Source organism: Oncorhynchus mykiss, chromosome 25 (assembly GCF_057628025.1).
Source record: "Oncorhynchus mykiss isolate SJ-2025 chromosome 25, ASM5762802v1, whole genome shotgun sequence".
Lineage (NCBI taxonomy): Eukaryota > Metazoa > Chordata > Actinopteri > Salmoniformes > Salmonidae > Oncorhynchus > Oncorhynchus mykiss.
The window spans coordinates 49,611,226-49,623,899 of NC_143046.1; the positions used below are offsets into that span (position 1 = coordinate 49,611,226).

The 12,674-nt window shown below is 44.8% G+C and overlaps 1 protein-coding gene across 3 annotated transcripts in view; it reads left to right on the forward strand.

Moving 5' to 3' along the window:
• LOC110505243 (CAP-Gly domain-containing linker protein 4) overlaps window positions 1–12,674 on the forward strand; it is a 97,405-nt gene that overhangs the window by 23,634 nt on the left and 61,097 nt on the right. For all 3 annotated transcript variants that reach the window (XM_021584347.3, XM_090220442.1, XM_090220441.1), the window contains 3 exons: window positions 6,508–6,750; window positions 10,091–10,226; window positions 10,524–10,655. In XM_021584347.3, the coding sequence (XP_021440022.3) occupies window positions 6,508–6,750; window positions 10,091–10,226; window positions 10,524–10,655 (511 nt within the window). The remainder of the gene's footprint in view (window positions 1–6,507; window positions 6,751–10,090; window positions 10,227–10,523; window positions 10,656–12,674) is intronic.

Here is a 12,674-nt window from a genome sequence, read left to right on the forward strand (position 1 = left end):
AATTAACAGCACTAATTTATCTCCTAAACCAATTTTACACCCCCTCGTGCGAGTGGAGAGGAACGCAACACCAGATTAATTTTCATTGTTGATATTATTTACCCCGGCTAAAAAGCCCGCTGTGTCTCGAACAACCTGCGACTCCTGTTTAAGCGTTTAAGGCCCAGAGGGGGGACAAGTAAAGAGTCTCTGTGGCTCAGTCTTTAGCTATCGAGAAACATTTTGGTTGGTTCTCAGGTAGAGGTAACGGTGCGAGGGAATGTTCAAGGCAATATGTTTGCGTAAAAATGTTGTCAAGGTCAAATGAAAACGATTGATTGATTGGTTGATTGCACTCTTTCAGATGCCCAGCCCATACCCCGATGACACTACTTGTATAGTATAAATAATAATAGACTTGTTCTATATATCACTTTTCATTACAAGTAGAATCTAAGTCATTTTGATCTGGCAGTTCTTCGGTGATGGCCTTCCACAGCTTTAGAAGGTAGGCAGTTCGAAAAGGTAGTATCTTGAGCGGAGGGAGCATATATGGAACAGCCACGCTGGGAGGTAGAAACATCTGACAAACAGGCCACAGCGTTCTTCATCGGGTACCTTGTCGTCTTCGATGTTCGCAGTCCCTCTTCTGTAGGTAGGCTGGATCGTCCACTACTGAAATGTAGCACCCACCTGGGTGATGCTTCGACGACTGAAAAGCATAAGTAAGACCATCACACCTCAGCAGTAATCTGGAAAAGCCCCCCTATGAGGCGAGCTTCTGCATCCCCTCACACCGCAGTCCACTTCCCTCTAGGAACCGGGGCAGGTGGCCAAAAAACTGATGCTGTTAATCTGGTGTTGCATAATTCAAATCATATTAGCTAGCTATATTAGCTTGCCAAGCCAAAACAAAACAGACTTGCCATAATCAGTCCTGCAATTCCGTGGATCACAACCAGGTATTACAGTTCATCTCTCAACAACTTATCAAAAAACAAAAAAAGTGAATAAAAAAAATGCAGTAGAAAACACTTTGATTGCAGAGATGTAGGCGGAGGATATACGTTCTCACCCCCTCCCACTCTACTGTCCTGTCCCTATAAATCTTATTTGAAGAAAAGCTCCTGTGTTAGTCCTCCATACTGCCATCCCCTCTGTTTGATTCAGTAAGGCTTGTGACTCACCACAGCACATTGTTATTCAGCGAGATCTGCGAGAGAGGTGATGGGAGTTCATTCATGTTGTGAAAGGCACAGGCTTGGCAATTTTGAAGTTCGTAATCATCTCTCCGAGCCCCGATCACAATCTGTCAATTAGAAAGGTAGAGTTCATCAAGAAGTGTAGCTTCATGGGTATACTTCCAATAACATACCCGAGGAGGATGACAATGATTGTTAACTGTACGTTGTAGTTCTGCCTATTTTTGGGGGGCAGGGAGCGTGGAGCTTATCCTTCCTCTGTAGTTTCACGTTTTTTTTTTCCATGTGCACAAGTGCAGTGTAATACCTTTTCTTGTTGTTATTTATCAACAATGCAGTAATCAATATCAATTGTACTATAAAAATAGATCAAGTCAAGCAGAACAAAAGCAAACGAGAAATAGAAATAAGAACACAAGAAAGTAAGTAAGCTCTATACGTTGTCAGTTCCATGGTCAGTGCCAATACCATATTAATAATGTGCAGGGATACTGGAGTGATAGAGGTAGAAATGTATAGGGGTAAGGTGACTCGGCATCAGGATGTTTGACAGAGTAGCAGAAGCGTATGCCAGTGTGTGTTGATGTGTGTTAGGTCAGTATGAATTTGTGTGTGTGAGCAAATGAAGTGTTTGTGTGTGTTGGAGTGTCAGTGTTTGGGAGTGAGTGTGTAGAGTGTGCATAGAGTGAGTGTTCATAGCGACAGTGCAAAAATATAAACAAACTAAAAGGGTCAATGCAGATAGTCCATGTAGCCATTTTGGTAGATATTTAGCTTATGGCTTGAGGGTAGAAGCTGTTCAGGATCCTGTTGGTGTCAGACTTGTTGCTCCAGTACCGCTTGCTCTGTGGAAGCAGAGCGAACAGTCTATGGGTTCTGGGCCTTCCTTTCACACCGCCTGATATGGAGGTCCTGGATGGCGGGGAGCTCAGCTCCAGTAATGTACTGGGCTGTCCGCACCACCCTCTGTAAGCACCATGCAATTGAGGGCGGTACAGTTGCCATACCAAGCAGTGATGCAGCCAGTCAAGATACTCTCAATGGTGCAGCTGTATAACTTTTTAAGGATTTGAGGGCCCATGGCAAATCTTTTCAACCTCTTGAGGGGGAAGAGGCACTGTCACGTCTTCTTTACGACTGATTGCGTGTGTGTGGACCATTTTAAGTCCTTAGTGATTTGGACACAGGAACTTGAAGGTCTCGACCTTCTCCATTGCAGATCCGTCGATGAAGATGATCGTGAATATGCCTGCCAGCTGTTCTGCACATGCTCTGAGAATGAGCCCTGCTATACTTTCCGGCCCTGCTGCCTTACGCCTGTTAACCTCATTAAAAACCTTACTCACGTCGACCTCGCAGAGCTAGATCACCCAGTCCCCTGGGTCAGCCGTTGCCCTTGTGCACGGCTCAAGAGTTTTGCATTTTTTTAAAGCATGCATTGAGTTCATCTGGTAGAAAGGCATCATTGGACAGATTACGGCTGGGTCTTCCTTTCTAATCTGTAATGCACTGTAGCCCCTGCCACATGCGTCAGGCGTCAAAGCCTGTGTAATAGGATTCAACCTTGTTCCTAGATTGTCCTTTTGCTTGTTTGATGGCTCTGCAGAGGGCGTAGCAGACTTCTCGTACTTGTTTGTGTCCTCAGCCGTAGCCTGTGTTTGCTGCGCTAGCCCTGTGTGCGGTAGCCTAACTTTTATTTTAGCGCCAACCTCTGTGTTAATCTGGGGCTTTTGATTGGGGGAACAAGTTTTTGTGTATCACATTTACCATTTGGCCTCAGTTGACGCAGTACACTAAACAGGCATTCGTTTGGAATACCAATGTCTTCAATGTGCTTTGAATTTCCCCTCTCATCTTAGACAAAGTGCTTTCTCATATAGGCTCACTCTGAGGCTTTTTGTCTCTGTAGCACTGCAAAGTGCATGCTGAGGGCTTTGCTTCAGTGGCTCCCTGATTTAACTCTGACATTTACTTTGAATAGAGACTTGCACCAGGTGAAATTGACAATGCGCCCTCATCCAGTGTTGTCCATATTTGCATTCAAATGGATTTGCCTCTATCATTTTGCCCATTCTGCATCATTGGATATGTTTTATTTCATCACATGAGGGCAGCAGAGTGCTGGCGTATCTGTGAATCGATTCTGCTCCTTACACAAGTAGAGTTTCGAGGAAAACTGATGTTTGATTTGGCACAGTGTACTGGCTATACTTTTCAACCTCTCTCGAAAACAAGACTTGGTCTCCAAGGAGTACAAAGATCCAAGACTATGACAGTGCTAGAGGGCATAAACATTAATCGCCAGCTTAATACGTAAGCATGAAAGGGAAGCAGGGCAAAAATACATTGCTGCCTTTCTTTATTCCTAATTGACCTAGCTGTTACTAAGTCTATGAGCTGTCAAGAAACGTACTGTTGATATAAGTTGAACATTTTGTCTGCTCCTTTTTCTATAACATATTTTGAAGGAGAATGCATTGTACTTTTATTCAGACAACAAGGAAAGGGTGAAGGAGCAGGTAAAGACATAGGACAGGATGTGGTTTGAACTCCTATTACTGAGGATAATGTGTAGTCCGGAGTCAGACAGAAGTGGTGGCACTGCTATCTGCTCTGCTCTCTTTTTTGGTGTAATGACTTTTGGCTATTTCCACCAGTTTCTAATTTCTATGTTGGTTGTTTTTCAGGGGGCTTGTTATAGCTCGGTCATTGGCACAGATCACCAGCCAGTCGAGATCTGATGCGATGCATATTTCACAAAGTGTAGATACTTTTGTACCGGTTTCCTCCAACATCTTCACAAGGTCCTTTGCTGTTGTTCTGGGATTGATTTAAACTTTTCGCACCAAAGTACGTTCATCTCTAGGAGACAGAGCGCGTCTCCTTCCTAAGCGGTATGACGGCTGCGTGGTCCCATGGTGTTTATACTTGCATACTATTGTTTGTACAGATGAACGTGGTACCTTCAGTTGTTTGGAAATTGCTCCCAAGGTTGATCCAGACTTGTGGAGGTCTACAATTTTATTTCTGAGATTTTTTCTGATTTCTTTTGATATTTCCAATGATGTCATGCAAAGAGGCTTGAGTTTGAAGGTAGGCCTTGAAATACATCCACAGGTACACCTCCAATTCACTCAACTGATGTCAATTATCCTATCAGAAGCTTTTAAAGCCATGACATTATCCAAGCTGTTTAAAGGCACAGTCAACTTTGTGTATGTAAACTTCTGACCCACTGGAATTGTGATACAGTGAAATAATCTGTCTGTAAACAATTGTTAGAAAGATTACTTGTGTCATGCACAAAGTAGATGTCCTAACCGACTTACCAAAACTATAGTTTAACATGAGATTTGTGGAGTGGTTGAAAAACGAGTTTTAATGACTCCAACCTAAGTGTCTGTAAACTTCCGACTTCAACTGTATCTAACAATGGAAAGCAACATGGTTGCTACTGTGTACGTGTCCATCTCTCTGATGAGCTATTTAGTGCAGACTAGCATTAGCTAGCCAGCTTTCGACTGAAACTGGTCCAGGTCAGTTGTTAGCACTAGCACAGGAACCATATCAGTCAGTGGCCGAAATTGCTATCTTGCTTCTTTGCCGAGCTACTCACCGTTACGAGAAAAAGCCTGTCCAAATGTATGTCCTGGCTCTGTTGGCTGCCTACTAGCCCCTCTTTCACATTTTAATAAAGGTTCAAGACGTGGTTTGATTTGCCTGTCCAACTTGCTATCTTGCTGCTATCATCCACCGCGAGCCACCTACCCTTACAACCCCTCGGCAAACTACTGCCCATGTCGCAAAGAATCCCTTCTCCCAATTAGAGAAGCTGACCGTTTCGCCCTGACCGCCGCCCATGGCAACTGTTGCTGTCGGAAACAGATGCCAAGAGATAAACAAACTATTTGTTTTGGTTGTTAGTCTTGTAACCAGACATGACATGTTAGGCAGCCACCCTCCAGGTGGTATGAACATAACTGTAATGAAGGCTAACTTTGCAAAGTTCCGTATTTTCTTGTTATTATACGTGAGCTTTATCTTTACCGCATCTCCTCTGAGCACTAAATGACTGCATTGGAAAATATCTTAACACGCTAATTGGTCCGTTGATTCTCCTTAACACCTGTCTGCAAATAAAGCAGCTACTGTAGGTAACTAGGTGCCCAGCTGGAAATGTAAAAGATAAAATTACAGAAGAGCTGCACTGGCAAGGTCAAGGTTTTCCTAGGAATGAAAGTATGGAACTGAATTAAAGGTTGGAAGAAAATGACTACCTGCCACACACCCACTGCCATTTAAATTCATTCCTGGTCACCTGAAGGGCTGTTTTTAACACATCATAACTAGCATTCCGTTAACACCCATGGCCTGACTTTAAACACATTCCAGCTCACACATACAGTTCCTTCGGAAAGTATTCACACCCATTGACTTTTTCCACGTTTTGTTGTTTCAAAGTGGGATTGAAATGAATTTAATTAGCTTTATTTGTCAATGATCTACACAAAATACTCAGTCAGTGGAGGAAAAAAATATAACTAAGTATTCATCCCTCTGAGTCAATACAAGTTAGAATCACCTTTGGCAGCGAAATGTTGAAAAGGTCAAGGGGTGTGAATACTTTCTGAAGGCACACACACACACTCTTCTATCTCCAAAGACCTTAATGCACTAAGGATATGCTTTTGTACAACAACATGATAAATTACTTATATAACATTCATATCATATCGACAGACATTACACATATACATCAATCAGCATCGTGTCCATTAGCACAGTGTGAAAGGCAGGCTCTTGCAGAGAGCTCCTTTGACAATTCATAAAGAACCACTCGCCCCTCCAGAGGGGTGGGTGAGTGAGGTCCCAATTACTTCAGCAGCACCAATTCAAACGCCCTCCCTCGTCTATTACACCTCTGAAGCCATCTCTCCTCTGACACCTCAGTGCTCTGACTGTCTCTCTGACAGTTATGAGGATCTCTGAGGCTTAGCCATTTCACTGAACGCGTCAATGTACTGCACATGAAACACCGATAGGGTGTATTTTCGTTGGTATTGGTGGTAATCAAGTCCAAACTTGAGCTTTCCAGACCTAAGTAGAACCACCAGTCTCATGAAGTGACGTTGTTGTTAACTTTTTTGAAGGCTCATTTTTGCTCTATTACCACAGACAGCTGCTATTTTATAAATCAGCTGGGGATAAATCAGTCTACTTCAGTGTTGACTCTCTCTTCTATTATTTTTTATTCTCTCCCTGTCTTTCTCCCTCTCTCTGTACCCTCATTTATTTTCCTCTTCTTGCCCCATGTCTCTTCCCCCAGAACGAGAGGGGCCAGTGCCCGGCCGACGTGGTATCCGAGCCCTTGGACATGCTCTTGGAGATGGCGGACGCCGCCACCCTGGCCAAGGAGCTGCGCAGCCTGCTGAGAGAGGCCCTTCCCCGGCCCTGCGCCCCCCTGACCCTCCCTGCCCAAGATCCATCAGGCCTCTCCGACAAGGCTCGGCTCCAGCTCATCACCATGGGCATCCAGCTGGGCGACCACGTGGTCATCGCCGGTCAGAAGGTAAGCGGCCAGTTCCATAGCCATCAATGAAGGGTCTCAAATCCACAGCCTGTCATTGGTTGATTGTCCATAACTGGTTATTTGAGTGAATGATTAACAGCTCATCTGCCAAGACAATTACTGATTGTAACTCTTAACAATATAGCACTCTGTGAAAGATCATGACACTCTAGCCCATGGGCGTCAAACTCTGGCCCGTGGGCCAAATTTGGCCCGCGGGGTAATTATATTTGGCCCGCGAGACAATACCAAATTACTACTAGAGCTGGCCCGCCGGTATTATACAGCGCATTCACCACTAATACTACAAATCCCATAATGCTCTGCTGTTTTCGCGCGCCAATCAGGACAGGACCCAGAAACGCTCTCTCCTCTGTGACAGTAGTCATAGCAACATAGACGCTACAACTGTCAGCGAGCTAACCCTTCCCAAAAATGGCGAAAAGAAAGGCAGAAAACAGGAGCTTTCTGGACAAGTGGGAGGCAGAATATCTGTTTACATATGTAAAAGACAAACCTGTTTGTCTTGTTTGTGGAGTCAACGTGGCTGTAAGTAAGGAGTACAACATTAGACGACACTATGAAACGAAACACCATGACAAATACAAGGACCTGGACATGACTCAAAGGAGCCAGAAAGTAGAGGAGATGAAAAGAAGTTTGGTTTCACAACAGAATATGTTTAAAAAAGCCACATCACAAAGCGAGGCTGCTGTAAAGGCTAGTTATATAGTGGCAGCAGAGATCGCAAAATCAGCCCGGCCCTTTAATGAGGGAGAGTTCATGAAAAAGTGCATGATGAAGGTTTGTGACCTCGTATGCCCAGAGAAAAAACAAGCATTTTCAAACGTGAGCCTGAGCAGGAACACAGTAGCTGATCGCACATGTGATCTTGCCACCAATCTGTATGACCAGCTGATGGAAAAGGGAAAAGATTTTGTTGCGTTCTCCCTCGCTGTGGATGAGAGCTGCGACGCATCTGATACTGCTCAGCTGTCAGTCTTCATCCGTGGAGTGGACTCAAATCTGTGTGTTACGGAGGAGCTATTAGGATTCAAATCAATGCATGGCACAACCACAGGAAAGGAAATCTTTGAGGAGGTTTCCAAATGTGTAACTGAAATAAAGCTGCCGTGGGATAAACTCGTTGGATTAACGACAGATGGTGCGCCAGCGATGTGCGGTAAAAAGAGTGGACTGATGGGCATGGTTCGGGAGAAGATGCGGGAAGAGAACTGTGCAGGTGAGCTAACTGTTTACCACTGCATCATACATCAGGAAGCACTGTGTGCCAAAGCCCTAAAGATGGAACATGTTATGACCACAGTAACACAGGTAGTTAACTTTATAAGAGGCAAAGGTCTAAATCACCGCCAGTTTAAATATTTTCTGGAGGAGTGTGGTTCGGAATATGCAGACGTGCCGTATCACACAGAGGTGAGATGGCAAAGCAGAGGAAAAGTACTGAACAGTTGTTTCGAGCTGCGTGAGGAAATATGTCAATTCCTGGAAACCAAAGGGAAGGATACAGCAGAGCTCCGGGAGCAAAAGTTCCTGTGTGAGCTGGCCTTTCTCTGTGACATCTCGAGCCATCTCGATGCGCTGAACCTGCAGCTTCAGGGGCGGGGGCGCATCATCACAGACATGTACGCTGCAGTGAGGGCCTTCAAAACTAAACTGTGCCTGTGGGAGAATCAGATGCTGCAAGGAAACCCTTGCCATTTTCCCTGCTGCCAATCCATAAAAGCGCAGATCTCTACCGCCGTGTTCCCATGCGCACAGTTTGCTGAAAAACTCAGTGTTCTCGCCGCTGAGTTTAGCCAGCGATTTCCCGACTTCGATGCCCAGAAATGCAAGTTTGAACTGCTTAGTAATCCCTTCGCAGTTGATGTGGAAAATGCACCAACCAACATCCAAATGGAGCTGATTGAACTCCAGTGCAACGACACGCTGAAGTCAAAGTATGATGCTGTGGGCGCCGCACAGTTTCCACGGTTCATCCCTGACACAATGCCTCAGCTCCGCACCCAAGCTGCTCAGATGCTCTCCATGTTCGGCAGCACTTATCTATGCGAGCAACTTTTCTCCTCGATGAAGATGACCAAAACAACTCACAGGAGACGTCTGACTGATGAACATCTTTGCTCGATACTGAGGATTTCTTCAGCTCAGAGCTTGAGCCCAGACATTGATGAACTAGCATCCAAGAAGAGATGCCAGGTATCTGGCTTGGGCACATCAGATTAGACCAGTGTGCAATAATTAACGTTTTCTTTATGCACTTTTTCTTGCGACAAGGTATGGGCTTGAATGGTTGATTGATTTATTATCATTTTATTTGTAAAATTATTAGCCAGTGGAAAAAGTTTATTTTGGTATTTAAATCAGAAGGCTGCAAATAGAAAAGAGGCATACAATTTTTATTTAAATTTTATTTATTTAATAAATGAATGCCATTGATGTGTTTTTTTCATTTGAAATTCGATTTTGCATGTCTCCACTATTAAATTATATATTGTATGGTAATAAGCGATGCTTGTTCCATATTCAATGTTAAAGCAAAACTTGTTTGGGTCCATATTAAAAGGTTAATTTGTTCAATGTTGGCCCGTGACTTTGTTCAGGTTTTACATTTTGGCCCACTGGGTATTTGAGTTTGACACCCCTGCTCTAGCCCCAGGATAATGTCTATGACAACACCATATTTGGCGGTCAAGTATGTTTTTCTTCTTCTTAAGACAAGGGAAGGAAAAGAAAGGGATGAAAAATAATAGAAAAAGGTGAAACGGTGAATTTAAGGACTTGTAATCTGTGTTGTGTTCCTGCCTGAAGACACCCTCACTCCTACACGCACACACTCCAAACAGATTCTGAGTGCGCGCGTGTGCACACAGACAGACAGACAGGGCCCCCTCAAAGAATAAGCTATTAATGAATTCCCACGCCACACTGAGAGCGAGAACGCCGGGCGTTGAGTTCACACAGATTGGCTAATCATAACCCTATTTTCTCCCTGCCGCTCTGGTGAGCCAGGCTCTTTGATCTCTATTTTCTTTTAATTCATTTTTGTCCCTTCTCCTCTACGTGTTTATAGTTTTGGACGCATCAAAACACACTTGAGTTGCCACGGGTTCTTGATAGGGGGGCCCGCACTTACCTACATGCGCAGCCGTGCTCTCCCAAGGATGGACAGATAGAGGATGAAACATCCATATTGAGAGAGTTCCCCCACCCCCCCCCACCCTATTTTTTTACTGACTGTTTATCTTTTGGAGTAGGGCCCTGTTTGTTGGCTCTATAGCTGTTTAATGTGTGTGTGCATATGTGTGTGTGTATTCAGGTGGGCACTCTACAGTTCTGCGGCAGCACCGAGTTCGCCGGCGGTCTTTGGGCCGGCGTGGAACTCGACCAAGCGGAGGGGAAGAATGACGGATCCGTCGCTGGAGTTCAGTACTTTTCCTGCCGCCTCAAACACGGTATGTCCGCTACAACCCCGACTGACAGTACTCCCTAAGCATTAATCAATCCAATCGCTGCGTATCACCATAGACTCAGTCGATATCCTCCATCCGAAGCTATTAGGACCTATCGGACAAGTTGGTTGCTCAATGGCGTCTCACTATGGCAGGAGCTATTCTCCTCATGTTAGTTGTGAGTGAACATCTCAAATGGCTGCCCCAATCTGGTGTTTGGCCCATTTTGACCTCTTGCTCTCTTCATTGCTTTTAGCAATCTCTTTTTCTCTATCTCTTCTCACATTTTCCCCCTGACAGGGATCTTTGCACCCCTGTCCAAGATCAGCAAACCCTCAGAGCGATGCAAAGCCAGCACCCAGAGAAGTGCCACCCCCATACGGCCCTCTCAGCGCATCAACCTGTCGCGCGTCACCTCCAAGATCAACACAGGTAACAGTTTCTCTGACAGGGACTTCAAATATTTGTACCACGTCAGTGGATGGATGGATAGGCTACAGGGTAAAGGATAGTTTGGCCTATAGTCCCTCGGGCCACAAAGACAAATGGACCTACCTGTGATGGAAAGCTCCCATCGTTATGAAAGCATAGAGAAACTACTGAGCCTGAGGGGCTGAGAGGTTGAGTTAGGGAGGTAGGGAGCGGAGTCGGACAGGTGGGAGAAGATGGAGAGTGGCATAAAGGGAGGAGAGCCAATTTCCACTTCACCGTTTATCTCATTACACCCCCTCCAGGATGTGTTTTCTGGGGACCCATACACATTAATGCATTATTAGAGGCAACACATCACAGAAACACACACCTCGCCACCTCACCCTCCTTAATGACATTAGTTTTCGATTTAATGTCTCAACCCCCTTCCACCTCAATATGCTTCCACTGGCTGAGACATAACTCTGAAATGAATCCACTCTGGGCAGGGGGGTGTACTCTATAACACAAAGCCATGATTCAGACTGTAATGGTCATGTAAACCATAGCTTCTCCACCTCCCTGCTGCTCGGGGGTGGCTAGAAGAGGGGCCAATGATGAAGTCACAAACCCCATGAAAAGCGAGGAGACTTATCTCTGCTAACCAGATTTCCGCGAATGCCCGACGGAAAGGCGCAATGCCACCTCTGATGTTTGTGACTCGATCTTTCCCCCACCTCACCTGGGAATGAATAGGTTTATCTGTCTGTCGGAGCTCTCCGGGGCAAAAGTCAAGTTCTCTCCCAAGCCTTGATTGGATTGTCTTGTCGTGGTGGCCTGCCTTTTTCGCTGCTTAATACATGCTTACGGAGAGCTGCCCACGGTGATGAGGCTTCTTCAAAGGAAAGATGGCAAGCCTTGGGTTTGGGTCTCATCCTCTGGTGCTATTGCTTCTCACCATCTCTGCTAGCTTGTTGTTGTTGATAATAACCATCTTGACCTGGTCTGTGGCGGTCATGACATTTTGTCAGACGGTTATTGTCATGCAACAGTCTGCCAGTCTCACGGTAATTGACCATTAATTAACATACACACGTTTAGCATCTCTAGGCCTCGACGCACACAAGCCGTTGGAACATCTACATTTAAAAAAGTCTAATAGATAATTTGAATATACTGTACACCATCACAATAAATCCATTTATTTTAGGCAAGTATAAAGAAACGGTTTGATAAGAAGAACATTTATTTCAGAAGAACAGAATGAGTACTGTATGTTACTGTCTTTGTGCCATAGCCTGTAGGCTTGTTCATTAAGCAGACAAGAGATTTTTATTTCACCTTTATTTAACCAGGTACAACTGCTACCTGGCCAAGATAAAGCAAAGCAGTTCGACACAAACAACACAGAGTTACACAAGGGATAAATAAAAGTCAATAACACAATAGAAAAATCTATATGCAGTGTGTGCAAATGTAGTAAGATTAGGGAGGTAAGGCAATAAATAGGCCATAGTGGCGAAATAATTACAATGTTGCAATTAACACTGGAGTATAGATGTGCAGAAGATTAATGTGCAAGTAGAGATACTGGGGTGAAAGGAGCAAAAAATAAATAACAATATGGGGATGAGGTAGTTGGGTGGGCTATTTACAGATGGGCTGTGTACAGGTGCAATGATCGGTAAGCTGCTCTGACAGCTGGTGCTTAAAGTTAGTGAGGGAGATATGACTCCAGCTTCAGTGATATTTGCAATTCGTTCCAGTCATTGGCAGCAGAGAACTGGTAAGGAAAGGTGGCCAAAGTAGGAGTTGGCTTTGGGGATAACCAGTGAAATAGACCTGCTGGAGCGCGTGCTATGGGTGGGTGCTGCTATGGTGACCAGTGAGCTGAGTTAAGGCGGGGCTTTACCTAGCAAAGACTTATAGATGACCTGTAGCCAGTGGGTTTGGCGATGAATATGTATCGAGGGCCAGCCAACGAGAGCATACAGGTCGCAGTGGTGGGTTGTACAGTGCTTTGCGAAAGTATTTGGCCCC